The 20,642-nt window shown below is 34.8% G+C and overlaps 3 protein-coding genes across 4 annotated transcripts in view; 1 reads left to right on the top strand and 2 right to left on the bottom strand.

The window, feature by feature from the left end:
* Positions 1 to 6,864: 6,864 nt before the first annotated feature.
* Positions 6,865 to 11,391, top strand: LOC120340325 (hemocyanin 2-c chain-like). The gene is made up of 10 exons (XM_039408563.2): positions 6,865 to 6,959; positions 7,041 to 7,181; positions 7,385 to 7,501; positions 7,896 to 8,054; positions 8,157 to 8,263; positions 8,959 to 9,100; positions 9,180 to 9,357; positions 9,439 to 9,571; positions 10,133 to 10,345; positions 10,810 to 11,391. The coding sequence occupies exons 1-10, from the start codon at positions 6,887 to 6,889 to the stop codon at positions 11,152 to 11,154; spliced, it is 1,608 nt and encodes a 535-aa protein (XP_039264497.2). The 5' UTR covers positions 6,865 to 6,886; the 3' UTR covers positions 11,155 to 11,391.
* Positions 11,392 to 11,713: 322 nt separating this feature from the next.
* On the bottom strand, positions 11,714 to 13,181 carry LOC120341322 (uronyl 2-sulfotransferase-like). The gene has a single exon (XM_039409810.2). It carries the CDS (start codon positions 12,917 to 12,919, stop codon positions 11,714 to 11,716), a length of 1,206 nt encoding a protein of 401 aa, XP_039265744.2. The 5' UTR covers positions 12,920 to 13,181.
* A 3,683-nt stretch (positions 13,182 to 16,864) lies between these two features.
* Positions 16,865 to 20,642, bottom strand: part of LOC120341320 (E3 ubiquitin-protein ligase rnf213-alpha-like) — a 62,107-nt gene continuing 58,329 nt past the window's right edge. For both annotated transcript variants that reach the window (XM_078120153.1, XM_078120152.1), the window contains exons 59-63: positions 20,226 to 20,303; positions 19,666 to 19,782; positions 19,168 to 19,363; positions 18,665 to 18,800; positions 16,865 to 18,075 (exon numbers count right to left, since the gene is read on the bottom strand). In XM_078120153.1, coding sequence (XP_077976279.1) covers positions 17,925 to 18,075; positions 18,665 to 18,800; positions 19,168 to 19,363; positions 19,666 to 19,782; positions 20,226 to 20,303 — 678 coding nt within the window. In that variant the 3' untranslated portion in view covers positions 16,865 to 17,924. The remainder of the gene's footprint in view (positions 18,076 to 18,664; positions 18,801 to 19,167; positions 19,364 to 19,665; positions 19,783 to 20,225; positions 20,304 to 20,642) is intronic.

Below are 20,642 nucleotides of genomic sequence, written 5' to 3' on the forward strand. Positions count from 1 at the left end.
GCAACATGAATTTGGGTCGCTTTCTGCGCGATGCAACTCATTTTGATTCAACTTACGCTATTGATTTAGTTTCTGCCGGACTACTAACTACTGTCCTTCTTTTATGCTTTTGTGCAGTGGGCATATAATACAAGGATAACAAGCTATTCAGGAGTCTTGTTGAAAACTAACACAGACCTATTTTTCTTACGCTGTATCGTAACTGCTGTATTATAGCTACTAACAAGAACTAACAAGTTTTTACTTTGTATAGCAGTTTTCACGATGAACAACTCCATGGGTATTAATACGAAGATTTTACCCTGGGTGAAAATTCATGGTAAGATTAAAATAAGAAAGCGATGCTCAAATATCTGGACACGAAGACCATAACGAAGTAGTAAGGGTATACAATCTATCACAGTAAAATAACCCTAGCACAGTCTGCACGACTAACGCGAACGCAGAACCGCCACAAAAAGCGCCATTTCTGATGACGTCACGGCACACAAAACACGAATCCCGTAGAGGCCACAAAAATTTTTGACATAAATAGCCTTCCATTAAAGAACAAGAGAGCTACGCACGAATATATGGACACGTTAGACCAGAGCGAATCAGTCCTTACCGGTACCTTTGACGCTACCGGTACCCTCAAAAAAGTTCTGAATTTCCAGTAGCAAGAATTTTGCAGAATCAAAACGTACAGCCAGTCATGACACTGACTAAAATCCGTGTTCCCATGGATAAAAAATAATACAGCAAAATTTTAGACGAAATATCAAATTTCATAGAATTCACGCAAAATTTTGAAATAAATAAAAGTAATAGCCTTCTAGCGAAAAAATTAATCTTTAACCACTGAAAATTTCAAAGCAATTGGTCCAGTATTCGAAGAGAAAAGCGACTTTTTAAAATCGTGTCAAAGAACAAGAACAAGAACAACAACAACAACATAATATTGAAACGATCGTTATGTCCACTACGTGTCCAATAAATCTTTAACCAAGAAAATTCCCAATCAATGTGTTCAGTAATTAAAGAGAAAGTCGATTTTTTCACAACATTACCAACTAGAACGACGACAAAGCGATCCGTAGGTACACTTCATGTCCAATAAGAATTTGAAGTATATATAATAATTTGAAACGAAAATTCTGAGACAACGAGGGTTTAGATCACCTCCTGTTCGACAGCTAGTCTGCATTCTGTTTTAGCTACTTTTTTTTTTGTAAAACTCAGATCGTCAACTATTTCCTTTTCATGTAGTCGGAGCTGACATTAGGAACAAGTCTATAATAGTTCAGAATATTTGAAATGTTGAGATTTCGTTGATTAAACTGTGTTTGACGTTATTAAAGAATGCTGGTCACATAATGTTGTTGCTCACAATGCTTAAGTGCATTATCTCGAATTCATAACATTAATTAACAGGTTTGATAGGTTGTCTGTTCTGGTAATGTTCAATAACTAGCCATAGGACAAAATCCTCCATCTGATCATTCGAAAGCTTCAAACGAAAATTTGAAATCAAGTCCTACTGACGCAGAAATTTATATCCTGATATCGCTATCGATAAGACCAAGGCCGAGAAGCAAGCACTGGCTTTGTCGGAGATATGTCGGACTGATCTGACGTAATGGTACGTGGCAGCGTAGCAGCGCAAAATTCTTAGAATAGCCAAATTTGGGTGAAATATCAAGCTTCGCAAAAATAATGATGTCACAATTTATATTTATTTGAAAGATATACAGACGAATGCGCAAAATTTTCCTCGTTAGGTCGATAGCAACATTATTGTGCATTCATGCAGAAAAACATTTAGTTTCGTTTTTGCTTGTTAATGGCACATTAGAATGGACAAGGACCAACCAAGACGTTGAAAAACAACGACGTCAGAATTCACGAATGGTTCAAAAATAACTATTTTAGAGTGAAACGGTAAAATTAGACACGGTTAGACCAAATCCAAGTATATAGGATCGTTCAAGTCGAGGCGATTCGATTTGAAATTTAAAAAGAAACTCAGTAGTTCTGTTAAGGTCATAAGGAGATTTCATAATGAAAATACTGATATTTTTGCATTGGAAAAGCTGGTATATCTACTTCTTTAAATAAATGACAAACGGCGTGTTCAATAATCTAGAAAGAATCGATATTTACGTGCTATTAGCCAATATATCCTAATCTTGATTCTGATATTAAAGGTATAGTTGTCCAACTGCTCGGAAGGAAAACATTTGGCCAACTTTTGGCTTTTGTAATTTGCAGTTAATAAAGTCAAATTTTCTTTCCAACGCGTCGTGATTTCTATTATAGAAAGTACATTCTTTGTGAGTTTCCAAATTTGGACACTCTGGGCTGCAGGAGATACAATGAAGGAGATGTGCTGGCGACATATGCTGCTGGAAAATTTCATATCATACGAAAAGGAAGTAGTATAATCATCACTGTTGTATTTCTGAATCGAATAAATTGTCAGTTCGTGCTCAATAAAGTATGATAAACTACAAACTAATCTAGGCAACTTCCTATTTAAATGCAATGACAATGACTTCCTTTATATTCAATAAATCCATTTATTGAGCTCATATTTTATAATAGGATATCCGCTTTTTAAATTTTTTTCACGAATAAAGCATATGGAGAAGTATGCATGCCTGGAATGTTTTTACGAGTATGCTAGAGAAGTATTCGCCATTATGGAAAAAGGGCGATTTTCAAAATCATACTTGGTTTTTGACAAAATGAAATGTTAAGATTTTTTTGGCACTCAGCGTAGCAGTTCATCAAAAATTGGTGATTTGTTATGTAGATGTACGGATACTTGGTCCACGAGAATCAGATACCGATATGGGGTAATATTGATATCATATCGACGAATTTGGCATTTTATATTGAGGATATTATAGAATGAATGAATAAAATGCATTGACGAAGTGTGTGAGTGAATAAAAACCTTTTATAGTAGGGAATTATGAATTACCGCAATATTGATGTTGTAATATGCGATGCTTCAAACTTCATCGAAAACATGGGACTCAATGATCGACTTTATCTCTTAAATTTTACATTTGTTTTTAACTTCTAGTTTTAAGTAACTTGACCTTGCCAAAATAATAACTTTACGTAAGCACGATTTAAAAATATTGATCGTATCACAGATATGGCAACGAGAATGGTATTGTGTAACACGCTGAAGCGTATACATTACACACGTATTACCAATGTTCAACAAAAAACTTTTTTTAATCGTATTTTGCAATAAATTGTAATTCAGAAAGATTCCCGCAGAAGCTTTTTTTGTCGAATGTGATCAATAAAAGTAACGTTTTATATTAATATCCATCCATATTTGATTTGCCTTAAAATGCATGCTGTATCAATTGGTACCATAATTTTATTTATAATATATTATTTTGAGTTTATCACAGTGTTTTAGTGACAGGGAAAAAAATGATAAAGTTAGCCAATTTCAGGTTGAGTATTTGTCGTTTGTGGAACAAATTTGGAAAGAGAAAAGGGTTAGATAGATATTTCAAATAGTAGGTCAAACAATATTCATGTGAACAGTTCAACAAGTGCATTGTACCAATCCTACAGTATAGGGTAACGCTCATATTCCAACGAATATATTTTAATTGTTTGTCGTGATAGAAAAGGTTGACTAAATGAATTGTACATTACTTCTCAAAGAGGTCGCAGGAAAATAACTAGAATACTTAGTAACCGGACGTGGACTGAATTAAAATCTCTCTTAAAAGCGTATTGTATAATATAAAGTTAGTTCGCCATAATGCACACCGATGCGTAATAATATACAAAGGCCATGTGGTAATACTGCTTGGGGCTTTGTAGTCTGTGCACCATTAAAAAGTGCAACATTTTGAAACATATAAAAAAAAATCTTCTCCAGGAAACGAATTTGTGCACAACTTAATATTATCATTTAAAATCCAGTTTTTGATGTATTTAGTTTCTAAGTGCATATTTATTGGCAGTTTAAGTTGCTTTGGGGCATATAACATAATTACCGTAGTGTGTATAATTTTGATGTCATCACTTGAGTTCAATATGTATATACATATATATTTTGCAAAAACGAGTGCGTGAAAACGTGAGTAGTGAATCTTACGTCCCACGTGATGTAATATATCTCTTGCACGTTGCGAATTTTCTCAGAATGGTCTTGCGTGGAATTTTATAAGAAGGCCCCTTGAGAGAGTTTAGCTGAAATAAATGGAATTTCTTTACAATGATTTTCTTTGTCAAATTTTTGGTGCACATAATAAAATTATGAATTAGAAAGTCGCAAAAAATGTCTGAATGATATCAAATTACAATGTTTATTTTATGGGAATAAAAGCACAAATAGTTAGGGATGTGCCGGGATTCGGATCCGAACTCGGATTCGAGTCGAATCCAGGCGTTTTTTGGACTCGGATTCGATTTCGAGTCCACGTCATTTTTACCGAGTCCATAATCAATTCTGTTTTTACTAATTTACGCCTATGTTTGTACTTTTACCTCTTTAAATCCCACTACATACCTCAACTAGATAAAATTCAAGGTTAGATCTGTAACAATATTCCTCGTGTGCGTTATAAACACTCCTAATAAAACGACGACAGATATCCAGATAATATAACGCAAGTTAAAAACTATTGATCGCTTATAACAATGATGTTGCGCCAGTCGCCTTTAAACTATCTATCCTTTTTGGTATACATGCAGTAGGCTTACACAATAAAATATGTGTCATTGCAATATTTTTGAGTTTTCGATTCGCGTAAAAATGAAACATGCTCTGGATCAACCCAATGGGGAATCTCATCAATACCTCTTTTAAATCGAGTTTATTGCGTTCAATCCTTTCGCTAAAAAGGCAATGGAAAGCATGGCGAGTTTTAAAACGTTTAAATTGCAAGCAGATTTACCACATTGTCTTGACGACGAGTGGCATTCCTCCACAATATGCGCACATGAAATAGAAATTTGCGGCTAGAAATATCTGGAATTATGAGAAAGCATTGTAGTCGAAAGCATTGTAGTTATTTCCCATATTGACATGTAAGAATTTTTGAATAGCCGCCCAGAATTGACGCAAGGTGGGCTGGAAATCCAGTTCACAGCCACATTGACCCACGTTTACGTTTGTATTATGGCCGCCAAAAAAGAGAAAAAATATATATTTGGAATGATTCAACAGCTATCTGCGGAACCATTGGGCAAAAAAATATGAGCTACGACGTATGTTTGTGAGCGCACGATGCTGTAGCATGGTCAAAAACACGTTTTCTGCTTTTCCATTATGACGTCACAGACTCGGCAGATTCGATTCGAGTCCTTGACCCATTACTCGGATTCGTCGAATCTCTGTAATGCCGGACTCGTCCCATCCCTACAAATAGGCGCAATATAATGACAGAAAACATAGATTACAAGTGAATGAAATTTGTCGTGTGTGTTGTATGTAACCTATGTCATGTGTCACAACTGACCGTCACATCGACAACGTTATCAACTCCAATTTGTTTGTAAAAATTTAAAATTGCCACGCGAACAATCTCGATTTGTGTCTACATCCGACGCCTAATGTACTGAACAAATTTGTGACTCAAATGGAAAATTGATAAAACACCAATACGAAAACTCCATAGCATTTCATAGGGTTCACATCCAACAATTTCATTACCCATCTCACAGGGGGTTGTTAGCTGAACTCTTGGGCCCTATGTTACAGCCTTGGCTACAACGTCTTGGGATTATTATACGCCTATAAATCCATCAGCATAATAGAGCAAGATTCAAGGGCGAGACTAATAGGGTTAGTCTCGCGTTGTAGCCTAACCCAAATTATTACCTTCGGTGAAATCGAACACTAACAGTATTGAAGTTACGGCTAAATGCTATTTAAACATTCAGCGAATGACGCTTTTAACAGTATTGGAGTCACTGGGAAATGCTATCTAGACGTTCAACGACTGGCGCTTTCAACAGTATTGAAGTTACGGACAAATGCTAATTAAACGTTTACCGACTGATTTTTTTTAACTGTACAGTATTGAAGTTACGGACAAATGTCATTCAAACGTTTAATGAGGGACCCTTTCAGCAGTATTGAATTTACGATGAAATGCTATTCAAATTTTTAACGACTGACGCTTTTTAACAGCATTAAAGTTACGGACAAATGCAATTTGAACAATTAACGACTAACGATTTTCAACAGCATCGAAGTTACTGTGGAATGCTACTTAAATGTTTAATTACCGACGCTTTTAACAGTAACGAGGTACTGTTAAGCAGCGTCAATCGTACATGTTTTAAGTAGTTTTTCTAAGGGTGCTCTATGTATAAGAAGAAATAATATCAATATACTATATTGAAATTAAATAAGCAGTTTCAGTATTCATTACTGATTGAAGGCCAAATTATGATAAATTTGCATGATATTTTTTAGTTTTCATGCCTTCAAACAGATTCAAGATTGTGCTTTAGTACTTGAGAACGAAAAATAAACAAAAAGATATTTCAACCCGGCAAATATTGAGGTCATCAAACCAACTCGATTTATTTAATCAAACGCTGAGGCGCCATTGAAAATTTTGACTACGTTAATTTGTGTGGGCCCCCTTTCTCTTGGTGCCCTAAGCACGTGCTTATTTTGCATACCGGGTAAACCAACCCTGCCTGTATGGTGGATCTATGGGACCTCTCTGGTGAACCCCGGTACCTCATAGATGTACCTACGGGACCTCCTATAGTTTTGAGGTGGCATTTTTCACCTGGCCTTAAATTTATGATTTTAGTTATGTGAGTGAATCCAATACAATATAGCATACAACATGAATTATGAGCCCTTTAAATCCCTATATATATTTCAAGGTTTTAAATAAGTATTATTATGAAGTTCCAACTCTTCAATAAAGTTTGGATAATACTCATCGTGGTTGCTCAGTTTCCTTGTGAAAGCCTAGGTGAGTATTTCATTGAGTTATGTTTCCATGCTGCTCCTTCTCATTTATGCACTCTGTTACCATTTCCACTTTTTAAAACAGCTAGCACTATACTTGTCGAGGACTCTGAGTATATACTGCGTATTAAAGACGTAGAGAACAATCTAGACACAAGTCCAGCTTCTTTCATTCCAACAACAATACCAGACCTTTTAAGGGACTTTGCATGTGTGCTAATCGAAGGTAAGCGTTTTATGTTGAAACATACTGAATAATTTCGAAAAAAGACAAAAAGTATTGAAATATTCTATGTTTTTTTCTATATAAACGTAAAGTTTCAAAATAATTGCGCATTGTGGTGGCTGAGGAAATATTTTCGTAGTAAACGTGGAAAAAAACTGTATATTAGACCGACATAGTTTGTGGAATTTAATTATTGCTTTCAGGGAGACAAGCCTGCTCAGAAAATTGCCAACAAGGCAAATTCGTGGACAGGGAAGGTTGTTGTACTTGCGTTTGTAGAAAAAACTTTGTGAAAGTAAACGAAAGATTTTGTGAAACAGGTTGGGAATTTATCATTTTCATTGAGTAGGCAACCCACACACCCTTTTATTGCGCTTTATAAAAACTTTTTTCAGTGGAAAAATGTTATCCCTCCAATGAGTTTATTGTCTTTAGCTTTGTGAAATCAACGCTACGATAAGTTTACCAATGATGTTAATTAAATGTATCGAACATGTGATATATATGCTAAGTGCATTTCAGCAATCATGTATTGTACCTTGGTATGCAGAAATCACCAATGTTAACCAAATAAAGTGAAACTGAATGATGTCAATTCAAAGCGTATCGTCGTAGAATCAGAATTAGTCCTGTGTTGCTTAATAATGTGTAAATTCCGAATGATATTACGTTCATGTTCTCGCTAAACTCTGAAAATTCTAACAAATTCCACAGTTTCGTGGTCAGGTTGGAGTTCCTGGAGTAAATGCTTAACTAGCCAATGGGGAGGCCTCCAAACAAGGGAACGTATTTGCAGATCAAGTTCACAAGAAGCGCCAGGTTCATGCGTAGGCATTGGAAGTAATTCTAGGACATGTTCGCCGGTAACTGGAGGTAATAATACAGACACACAAATTTTGAGTAAAAGTATTTTAGTAAATTACACCTGTAAGGTATTACATTTTTTGTATTCAACCCAAACTGTTCTTTTCTTAGATTTCCGTATTCGGAAAAATGTTCGGGATTTGACAGATGAGGAAATTCATGATTTAATTCAGGGTATGACAAGCTTCAAAGAGGATAGTTCAAGAAGAGGATTTAGAGTGAGTACTTACTTATTGACGAGAATGATAGAAAAGGAATAAAAATTAGGTCTCGGATAATCTGAATCTGTGTAATTTATTGCCAGTGATGAAAAACGTATGAACCACTTTAAAACAAATATAATTCGTGATTTATAACAGATCCTTAAATAAGTTGTATATTATATATATATATATCGTGAATTCAATTTGCACGTGCTGCAACCATTATTCCATTTATTGCAATTGAGATTTTTATTAACTCATCCACCATTTAAGTAGATATGTTTTGTGCAAACAAAAGGGTACTTCCGTAGTATGTGAACCAAGATAGGAACACCGGAACGTAGTATGTGTACCAGGTTGAGGCTAGGCCATAATTTTGTTCCAATTTTTCTATTACGAGTACGGGGACTAGGCAAGTGGCTCCCCGTAGTATTTGTACCTAAAATTATGGCCTAACTCTAACCTGGTACAAATACTACGTTTCGGTGTCCGCCATCTTGGTTTACATATTACTAGTGTATCAACAAAAGCATATATTTCGAATCAGTTAAGATATTAGTTATTCATTTAAGACTATATCCTTCACAATTCAAATATTCAGGGCGACCGAGAAGAGTAATGACTATTGTGCAAAATGAAGGAAAACTTTCTCAATTCTTAGCTTTAGTTTATATTTGATGTTAATCTAATATAAAACCATTTTTATGTAGAGCATCGTTTCGTGGCATGGTTGGCCAGGTGAATGTCCATGGTATCGTCGTGTACACCAACACAGTGACGGTCATTGTAGTTGGCATCATCACCCGCTGTTCTTACCTTGGCACCGATTGATAACTGTTCAGCTTGAGTTAGGTGAGACTGGGACTCCTTTCTGTTTGACAGCCAAACATATTCAATTTTTTCCGCAATTAATTTTTCTTTTAATATCAAGGTCTCTCTCGTCATTTGAAAAACAAAACTTTGGGGATTCCATTCTGGGACTGGACTGAGCATGCTGAAAATATTCCCTTTCTTCTCCAGAATGAGACTATTTACGATCCAATATTAAAAAAGAAAGTTCACAATCCCTTCTACAGAACATATATTAGGAATTTTCGCGGAATAAGACTGTGAGTATCTTAGAACGCATACGGGTCGGTGGTAGGCACATTATGGCAAAAATAATGATGTGAAAAATTAACGTTTTTCAGATACAGTCAAAGAAATCCATGGTACCCCGGATTATTGATGAACAAATATATCATTAAAGGAATGGTTCGGGCACTGCTCTGTCATAATTATGAACATTTCGATCGTCAAGAAGCAACAATACCTCATGACCAAGTAAATATGTTAAAAACTGTTGTGAAGTGAAAGATTTTTCATAACTGAGTTTGCCTAACTAAGAACTGAATGTATATCTGAAAAACATGTTTGCTTGTGATTTGCATGGCCTGAAACATTTTTGGATTTCATGTCGAGGCTAAGTGATAGATGAACCGTCGTTGGGGCCCCTGGTATTAGACATGAAATTTATCTATGTTGTTATTGTTGGCAGTGGTGGTGATATTCTTTTTCTCGTTGCTTTGTTGTTGTGTAAAATTCCTTTTCTCTTTAAATAATGAACCAAAAGCTTTTCAACGGTTGAAGATTGCTTTTACCGCTAAAAGGCTACCTTTTTTTATTTATTTGAAATTCTGTTCGGTTTCATTACGATTTGGTGGTCAGTCGAAGTCGCGAGGACTACGCTTCCACACCGGCAAAGTGAAAGTTTAGACATCTGTACCACTTCATTTGTTTTCGTGCCCATTTGAGCACTTCACTATTGTTTCAAAAGTGTGGCAACTTAAAAAGAGACGTTAACTCAACTTTCTTATCCACAATTTTCCACTTTGATCGTTTCAGATTCATGACTGTTTTTGCATCGAAGGTGGCACTATAGAAGGCGAGCAACGGTGCAGGTTTGGAATGCCCACCGTTGACTACGCTGCATGGGATCCGGCATTCATGTTACATCATAGTGCGATCGACAGAATGTTCGTAATGAGACGTAAGATTGAAGAGGAAGAAGGAATGTCTGATTGGACAAAAAGCAGAGTAATTGGACAATATTTAGAGGTTGGTGGATTGAAAGATATCTTAATAAAAGAGTCTGAAGTAAGCTCTACTATGAACGAGGACTAAGATAATTTTTATATGAAGAATTGAAACATTGTTCTTGTTTTTAATACTTGGGCTTCTGAAAGAAAACATCCACAAATGATTATAACGAACTTTATCACTGTAATAAATATTCTATTAAACTTTATCTACGAATAATATAAGCTTAGCCTTGAAAATTTTAATATATATTCACAAGTCCCATATGTTATGCTTCAACAACTTTAATACAGTAAATAACGCAATATTGATAAGCCAGTTAAAGAGCGGAAAAGAATTTTCTAACATTCCACGTGCAAAGTCGAAAGTTGTCCTGATTACTAATCTATTTTCTATGCCCGATCTACTATTTCTCAAACTTGAAAAAGATTGCTAGAAAGCTTCATTATATACGAGTAAAATATTTTGATTTCCTCTTGCAGCGTGAAACAAGACACAATAATTTTGAAAATTCCTTCGACTTTCCATTGTCGCCATTTTGCAACGAGAGCTTGAACCCTGAATCAGTGACCCTGAACGAAGGAGCTTGGACTCTACGTAACAGTTATTACGGAGAACAATTATTTGGATACAAATACACTGATTACAATATGGGTTCGAACTACACTTGGAAAGATTTGAAAGAAGACTATCGGAAAAATACGAAAGACGGAAACTTTTGGAACGATGAGTTTTTTGACACAAAACTGGGGCCTTTGACTAGAAGTAACTCATTGCTATTAACGAGAACTGAAGGTTGCGTCTTGGAATTTTCTAACCCAGTTTAAAACTACGGTTACAGTTAAAACCTGGTCATGTAGCATTGATGGAAATGCTAGAATTGCATCAATAAGTAAATTATGTTTGTATCGTTTGTTTGAGTTCAATCTCACAAGGAGTGTTTTCAACAAATTAACTAACACAAAACCACACAAAAACAAATTCAACAAATATATATAATTCAACACTTTCAGTCGTATTCAAACATGTGAATATATATATATATATATATTTAATCTAACCAACTTTCGTGTTGGCTGAAAACAAAACTGACAGACCTAGGGTGCAAATTCTTTATTTTATCGGTCGGAGCATAAACTATCAGTCTATATATCAGTCAAAAAGAAGTTATTAGTTGGAAATTAAACAGCACAGTGTTGATGCGGCCTTTTCATTGGCCTTGATCTAGTAAAATCAAGCAGCACAATGGGCCAATCCAGCGGATGACATTCAAGTTATTGAACACCAATTCCATGCCAATTATAGATAATTTACACATCACGAATCGCTACATAGATAGTACTTGGACTATGTTTAGCAACACGACTCGTTCAAGACTGTTTTTAATCATTGAATTCCATACTTCTTCTTGAGTCGTTCAAATTTTTTCCGACCGTGATTGTAAACTTCATATTCATCTAACAAGAGAGAATTCTTTAACTTGTCAATTGAAGCTTCAGTCAAAATCTCCCTTCTTTTGGTTGTTGTTCTCTTCTGCCATAATTTGCTTTTTTGTTCCCATATTTTGAATGCGCTTCTGAAATAGCTGGGAAGCATTGTTTCAAATAGCTTCAAAGTATCCTCAAATTCTTCTGTTAATCCAATTGCTAAGTATTTTTCATCAATGTGCTTTTTGGCTAATTCAACTCTACCACGTGATTCATGTAAGCAGATATCCTCGAATCCACAAAAATATAGACCAGTGTAAAACATGAACATCGTATTATTACATAGCGAAATGTTCTGCATGACACAATCGTTTATATCTGGTAAGTCATGTTCCGGATGCGAAACTTTGCCAATAGCATCACCGTATTTCATGTAATTGTACTGAGATGAGAAACGTTGTATTGGGTCGCGTATCATATTAATATAAATTGGTTGCTCAATACCATGTTTTTCAAAGTCAATAAAATGAATATGTCGGTTATAAAATGACGGCGGTTTAAGATGAGCAATTTTCTTCATTTCAGTTTCCACCTCCGTTCTATTCGGATGATCATTGGCATAATCATTTGAGTGGGATTCATTGAATTTATTCAAAATCTTCAAAACTCGAACCAAGTTAATCAATGATCTACTTCCACACTTACCCACTCGATTATAGAATACGTTTTTTATTTTGTCTACCGGAAATTCTGGTGTGGCGTCGTTACCGGTTATACTCGTTCTAGTTGTTGTGGGTGTTACAGTGCTGACAGCTGTAGCGGTAATTGCTTCATTGGTAGTATTTTGAGTGGAAGAGAAATATTGGTCCAAGGTCGTTAGATTTTTACTATGTCGATAGTCAGTTGAAAGGATTGAATTGTGTGCGGTCCAGTATACGAAACTAACTAAAAATAAGGAAACAGAAATGACCAAAATGGCGCTGTATCTAACAACTGGCTTCATGATTTCTAGATAATATTTAATAACAAAAACAATATTCAAGTTAAGTGGCCTTTCAAAGGCTGAACTGCAGGAATTATTTTCGGGTGGTGATGAATGTTTCCTCGAGCATCGTCCTGATTTACCCTCGTTTAACATCGGCTGATCAGATGTTAACGGTGACATAACAAATGAAATTTCAGCAGCCGCTCAGACAGAATGTCTGGCGTGATATTCGTCAGTTTTAGGTATAAATTGGATACCTCAATAATAATTTTGTATTCCAACGGACATAGTTCAGTGTTCAAAAGTTAGTCCAGAGAAAGCTAGGATAGACTAGGCCACTAGGCTAAAATTAACTATCAGTGATTTTGAATGATAAGTGGTTAAATATTGAATCAAAATGATGGATATGAATAGTTTAACCGGTTTGTAAGCGCCAGCATAACACCTATGACTACTTTCTATCTGAAAAATTGAAATCGAATGGTCTATTAGTGAAATGCGATTTTCTTCACAACCCTAACAAGAACAATTTAGCAAAACGGTCGACAAGCAAATCAGTAGAACCGCGGTCAGGCCTTTTAGAAGTGGTTTTCGGGTTTCAAAAAACGAATGTTAACTGAAAAATCCAATGCTGGTTACCTGTTTATGTAAATCACTATCGAGACTAAGCAATGTCAAACTTCGAATTGACGTGAACACTTTTTATTATTGATTGAAAAAAACTCGTCATAACCACTACCTTTATCTATATAAACTAGCCTGAACAAATCAAAAAGATATATGAATGACATCCAACACACTGATTTCCGACTAACTAGTATATATATATATATATATATGAGGCATAACCGCAGCCAAACCAACACTAAGCAAGACATCAACTGCCTGATGAAATCAAAACTCGAATTTGGTTAAGTTATTGAGCTGTATGCTCTTTCACTCGCAAACGATAAGAGCTTCATGCTAAATAGTGGATATCTTTCTAAACCGGTATAATTTGTTAAAGTCACAATCTGCCTAGATTTGAACATATAGTATTTGCCTGCGGCTATAAGAAGTCGCGTTTGCCATTCAGTTTGTTCCGACTATCATCGCAGACTGTTTTGCATATGGTTGCGGAAAGTCCGCGAAATTTATGCTATACTCCGAATCTTGAAAATGTAATAAACAACTTCGGCCCCGGATTAATTCAAACTCCATATTTAAGAAATTTTCGACTCGACGTATGTCTGAAAAATTCTGACCTTGGTCAGACGAAACGCTACTCAAATATATATATTTGTGTTAGTGTGAAGAAAGACTTTTGAATCACTTAGGATAGTTATCTTTACCATTATATGCATACGGATCCACCGAACAAAAGAAAAGAAGAAGTGAAAATAAATAAATAAATAGGTGTAAATGTTATATTCTTTTGTTGACATTGCCTACATGTTCACAAACTTTAAAAAAAAAGAAAAGATACACGTTTTTTCCTTGGTAATTTGGCGTCACACGAACAAAAAGTGTAAAAACCGATGAGGTACGCCATATTGACACACAAAGTAACAAGAACAACAACAACAACATAATACCAAACGATCCATAGGTTCACCCCGTTTTCAATAACCTAATTTGATTGATTTAGGGTTCTAAATGTGCCTCAAGTTGTATAATATTCCAAAAGTTTGGGATAATTTCTTGAATTAAAAGCCCAAATGTGATCGCTAGCTGTTTTGTCACCAACTGTGAGCCCCGAATATGCTCACTCAAAAAAACACATGTGAAATTTAGCATATAAAAACAATGTACCAACATCAAATGAAATTAATCCTACACATAAATATTTATAGAGTAATCTATAATTGAAATTATTCTTCGTAAAAGATCATCGCTTGTTTAATTTCAAAAGCTGATCATTTTGAGGTTCTAAGATTTTCCGGACCTCATTTACGGATTGCCATGATGGCGTCTCAAGCGTGTGTAGCCATCAATTTATGTCCGATCACCCCAATATGGGTATGTATGTATGTATGTTTATTCGTCTCGTAAAAGCAATATAAAAGAGTAAGTACTTATAAATACTGAAGACGGGATGTATGCACAAGACCATATTGGCCTAAAACACAGATGTGTGGCATACACCCCTTTGATTTATATAAATTATAATAGGGTAAATCAAATATGTACAATATGGTCCTTTATACAGGCAGTTGTGCGAGGAGGGTGGGTGGATGCGGTAACAGGGATATGGGTGGAGTGTACAAAACTGTTTGTACAAAGGAGTTTGTTAGACAAAACAACATCTATAAATAGAGACACAACACAACATGAAACGCAATGCATATGAATATAGTAATAAAAAAATTTTTAAAAAAAAAAAAAAAAATTAAGAATTTGGATGAATGTACAATACCATTGAGTGATGATACCACATACTATAAAACGCGGGAATGGTCAAGTTTAAAGGGTGTGTACATATATGGTATGCACCACTCAAGGGCGACAGTGTTAAAAGTGGTCTATGGCTGTTCTGGCCAAAATGTGACCCTACAGGTTTTGGCAAAATATGATAAAAAAGGTATGTATCAAATGACTCACTATTATAAGGTTTTTTTTTGAAATTCTGGATTCAGCCAAAAACAATGAAGTTTCAAAAAAAAAAAATAAAAAAAATTAATAAAAAGCATTTCCACAAAACCTATTATGGTTGCATTTCAGCCAGAAGATTAGAAAGGTATAAAGGTACAGTGGGATAGGGAATGATAAGTTATAAAGAGAAGCCATTTTACCATGTCATGGATTTTCCAATGTAAATTAAAATAATAAAATTATATGGTATCCTGGGATGAGCAGAAGAAAAAGTGTGATTCGGAGATAGGTAGCAACAATGGAAATAAATTGAACAGCATGCTACTCAAACAAAAACCATTGTCCCTACTATTTGAGCATTCTATCTATAACTTAAATTGCTGTGCTTTTGTTGTTGTCTAATTACGCATGATAATGAAATTAGAATGGTGTGCTAGTTATTAATTCAGTCCATTGTTCTATATTGAATCCGGGTGAAGTATCCTGTGGAGTTATTGAAATTGTCAGCTGGTCTATGGTGACTGACGAGGAGGACAGTTTCCTGATAGTTCATTCAATCCAAATAATCAACAGCTCTCCCTTTCAGTGTTGAACTGACCTTAAAAAATAATCTCCAAACAGTAACATGTTCAAAGCAGAGAAAATTGCTAATATGATGATAATATATATTGTTTAAGTTTGGAACGAAATTCTGAGTTCGATTTTGAATTTTTGATGTCATCGGGTAGGGAATTCCAAGCTTTTGGTCCACATACTGCGATTGATTCTTGTGAAACACTTTTACTGACAAATGGAATAAAAAAATTATCTTTATTTCTGCTGTTTGAATTTGGGTTTGCTTGGAACAGGCTGTTCAGGCTGGACGGAAGCTCTCCAATGTGACAAGAGAACATCATAGTACATAGTTCGAATTTAGCTAAATCCACAACTCGTAGTAGCCTATGCTCTTTAAATAAGTCATCAATTTTTTCGCGATTACCTCTATGAAAAACTCTTCTAATAAAGCGATTGCAAACACTTTGAATTTTTTTGAGAATGGACATTCATTCCAATGCCCATTCATTCCAATGCCACGAAACGGTGTTCTTTTTTTCAGTTAGGTACGCAAGGAACCATATAATTTTAAAAAAAAATTCAACGAACAAGACATGTTCCATATATGTACAACAGCATTTCAATCGACAATACAGTACTAATCTCAATCACTTACCCTGGCATATTCCATACTCTCCGTTCTCGAATGGTCGAGACACTACACATTTTTCCTAATTCATTCCCAACCTATGAACGCACAGTCGCACACTCCCGCTTCATAGTAAATGCGCCTTTTAATTATTTTCTCTATTGAATTATATTGATGTGTGTGGCCACACCTGATATATAAGAAATCATACCTGAAGCGCTATTTCATGGCGGTATCTATCGCTAACACCAGACAAAAGTCATTTCTATTGCTGCACATTAGATTACGAATTTGCTCTGGCAAAACTATGTTCAAATTGAATATCATGAAGAAAACGTCCCGCTCACAAGGTAACACTTCAACAGAACTACTCTAATTAGGAGCATTTTATTGAGCTAACTCTCTGAAGAAATTATAGGAGCATAGTATACTATGGAATGATAGCATCATTGCTGAAAATATAAACTTGAAATTACAGCTTAAAAAGACACACAAATACAGGGGGATGTCAATTTACAAACAAACCAACTAGGAATGCGGAAAAAGTAAGGCAAAAAGATCCAACACGCAGTTTCTGAATATGCCATTGTGAGATCAGCTCACTGCATAGATGTAAAACAGTAAATTATAAAATGTCATTGTCACAATGAACGGCTATAGACAGAACCTTTGGGTGATAATGGGTTCATTCATTCAATAATATCATTTTTGATTAATGGAACTTAATAAAGGTATAAATAACATTAACTGCATCAACGTTTCATGCTAAGATGGATGGATATTTATTTGTATGTATGCTTTTCATTTATATGTTTTTGGTTGACAAATCAATAAATCTATCTATAAAATCTCACTTGCTTAGAGCTTTTCTTGCATACATCAATTCACAGGACATGAGTGAGATGGTCAGTTTGTCAAACAAAGTATGCCTAATTTGCAGTGGACTCGACATTTTTTTCAAAGGAACATTCACTAATAGTCTATTATAGTACAATACACACAGGATCAGGTGTTACATAAACAAGCTAGAAATCAAAATATTGTGAAGAGTTAGGCAAGATGCCTATTTTTGTCAATTATAGATAAACATATGTTGATACCATTTCGTATGCGATCTCGATCGCGTTTAAAGAAATTCTCATAGAATCCAGTTCCAACCTGTTGAGATCGCATACCAAAGTAGCACACACATGTTTTTATTTTGCATGATGGAAAAGATAAAAAAAATGGTATTAGAATAAACATACTTATTATCAAACCAAGCATGGACAAAGATGAAGCATGCCATGGAGTCGTTACCGACCCATGTTTAGAAAAAGCTTCAATTAAAAACACGATTAAATACATATACAGGAAGTTATTTTAGGTAAAAGCTAATTTCAAAATAATATTAAGAAGAATAGTTATCATTATCACACTATATAGTGAATATTAGGCTGCTTGGTGATTTGTAAACTGAACTGCAAGCGAAAACAAGTGAGCGACATGCTTGAAACAAATTTCATCAGGAAGTCTGGAATACCATGTGTCGTCTTCTCCATTGTCTCCAATGAAATCAAAGTAGGGAAATATATCCGTCAAACTAAGAAAGTAAACGTAAATATAAATGAATAAAAAAAATGCAAAAAAACAGGCCAGCGTATAAGAGGCAATAATACTCAATTGTACAATTCATGAATTTTGAAATTCATGAAAAACACAAAAGCAATTTTTATGCAGGGATGTCCAAAAGGATTCGAATACATTCAAAATTCATAATATTCGATATAGTAAATTTTGAAATTTAAGAATAACTTAGAACATATTCATATTCATATTCAAAAATTAAAGATTTTGAGTCGTCTGACAAGCAGATCAAAACGTACAACTGGTAACAAACAATACTGGGAAAACAATGACCTCATATGTTATGTTGTTTTTAGTGATGATCAACATGAGTATATTATAATTTATGTAATTTTCCACATCCCCCAAATTCAGAATGTATTCAATATTTCAAATTTAAAAATATTTTCTCGAGATATGAAATATTTTTTTTTAACCATCCTGTTTTTATGTGAAATAAATTGCACAATAAAAAAAATTATTTGCACTTTTATTTGCCCATATTCGTCTGCAAACTATATTTGAGCAAATCTGTATATAAAAATTCATATTCTAATAATTCTTACCTCCAATCAGCATTAAAGTCGGGTATTTTGATTAACATTTCATTCAATCGTTGTTGCAATAGAATCACGTCAGAATGCTCAAAAATTTCCTTCAATTTAGCCAAAACTTCTCTGTTGGTGATTTGACTCTGCTCAACTGCAAATTGAGAGTTTTTATGTAAAATAAACAGCGATTTCTTGGGCTCGATAAAACTCCTTATGGGGTCAGTAGACTAATTGGGTGAGAGACGGTGGTTCGATACATCAGGGCTCATCAAACTGGGGGCCATCCACCCTCGATGGGCCGCGAAAAGTGCTCAATGGGGGTCATAGTTATTTTCAAGAACAATATTAAAGTATTGAACGTTGATCAGAATTTTTTTTATTTGTATCTACATTTGAGTATGGGCTATTGTGGAGTGAGTGAGTTAGACACAGACCATCCATGGCCCATGCTCAGATACAAACTGCCTGCATGAAATAACTATACAGTCTTTCCAAACAAGAGATACAGTACAACTCACCAGTAGACAAGGCATCTTTGTATGGGTTCAAACCCCGCTTAGAGAAATGAACTGATTTATGCCACGACAGACGATTATATAAAGACAAAGTATGTTCTATCTGTACAGTTCTTGGTATAACTGAAGTACGGGAAGCAGAAAGTAGTAAATCTTTTTCCAAGAATTCGTACAGATATCTTTTTCCGTTGCTTTTCACCTATAACAAAATGGACGTTCCGGATTAAAAATTCTTGCTGCACACAAACACGTACATAACACCTGAATAATTGTTACCGTTACCAACTGTTGAGTTTTGCTTAAAATCTAGAGAAATAAAATCGCCGACAATTGTCAGTGGAAGGGTTCATGAACACTCCCCAGATAACCACACATAGTATCATCATCTGTCTTGAAGAATGATTTGATGTTAAACACTCAAAAAAAATTGAGAATTCCAGAATATTCGAAAGCAAAGTGAAGACACTTGAAACAGCTATGAATATGAAATGTAATCATCACCTTAGCAAGAAAGCTGATGGCCTGAGTTAACGTTCTGACACCTTCACAAACATCAGCCGATGTAACTCTTAATATAATTCTGTCAACATCCTGAGCAAGTTTTGCAGATAGTGGCAACTGAAACCAAAAACTTATGTTCATTGTATTTCTGGCGACTACAGTTTTCCCAAAGAACTAAGCAGACTGAGCATGAAAATTTTTTGGAAGGTAAAGTTCCAAAAGTTCAGAAAAACACAGTTCATTATAGTATCTTTGAAATAAAAACAACGTCGTAGCATTATCAGTCTCATTCTATCTTTTACCAGCCTTTATGCTGATCGTTTCTTTAACAAAAATCAAATTTTGAGCCTTGTTATTAGAGGAGATATCCTGGTGGAAAAAATCTAAATTAGACAAAGTTTATAATTTTATTGTCCATATGCTATTCAGTATTAGTGTAAAATTTGTATTCCCAACACTGCTAAACTGACGAGAAATGAGTTAAACATTTTGCATAAGGATGTAAATCCATGTTACACAAAGTTATAAGATGGACAAAACCAACCAATCAATTTAGATACCTGAGAAGTATTGCTCAGTACTTTATCCCAATCAGAACCAATTCCGATATCTTGCGGGTATTGAATGCATGGTAGAGACTGCAAAAGTGATAAAAATCATTTCAGAAATAAAATGAATTCAAATGCAATAAAATGGACAACTGTAAGTGAGCTCTCTCATTTGCTGGAATACAACACAACTGCAGTAAATAACAATGACTATAAAATATATTTGTCAGCGAGTGGACGAAACTGCAAGGTTAACTAACAGTTGACCAGTTTTCTAAACAATTTCTTGAAAACGTAGGTTGTGAATTTATAAAAACTTGAATATTGAAACGCTAAAACGAAGAATATATTTAAAAAGTGATTCACACATTTGATGAAACTAGAAACATTTTAGATGAAATATTGACCAATATTCAACAATTTAGAATA

The sequence above is a fragment of the Styela clava genome, chromosome 14 (genome assembly GCF_964204865.1).
Source record: "Styela clava chromosome 14, kaStyClav1.hap1.2, whole genome shotgun sequence".
Classification (NCBI taxonomy): domain Eukaryota; kingdom Metazoa; phylum Chordata; class Ascidiacea; order Stolidobranchia; family Styelidae; genus Styela; species Styela clava.

Coding starts and splice junctions, on each gene's coding strand:
- LOC120340325 (XM_039408563.2), top strand. CDS start 6,887: ATGAAGTTCCAACTCTTCAATAAAGTTTGGATAATACTCATCGTGGTT. Junction 9,358..9,438: donor AATTTTCGCGGAATAAGACT/GTGAGTATCTTA, acceptor AACGTTTTTCAG/ATACAGTCAAAGAAATCCAT. Junction 9,572..10,132: donor CAACAATACCTCATGACCAA/GTAAATATGTTA, acceptor TGATCGTTTCAG/ATTCATGACTGTTTTTGCAT.
- LOC120341322 (XM_039409810.2), bottom strand. CDS start 12,919: ATGTCACCGTTAACATCTGATCAGCCGATGTTAAACGAGGGTAAATCA.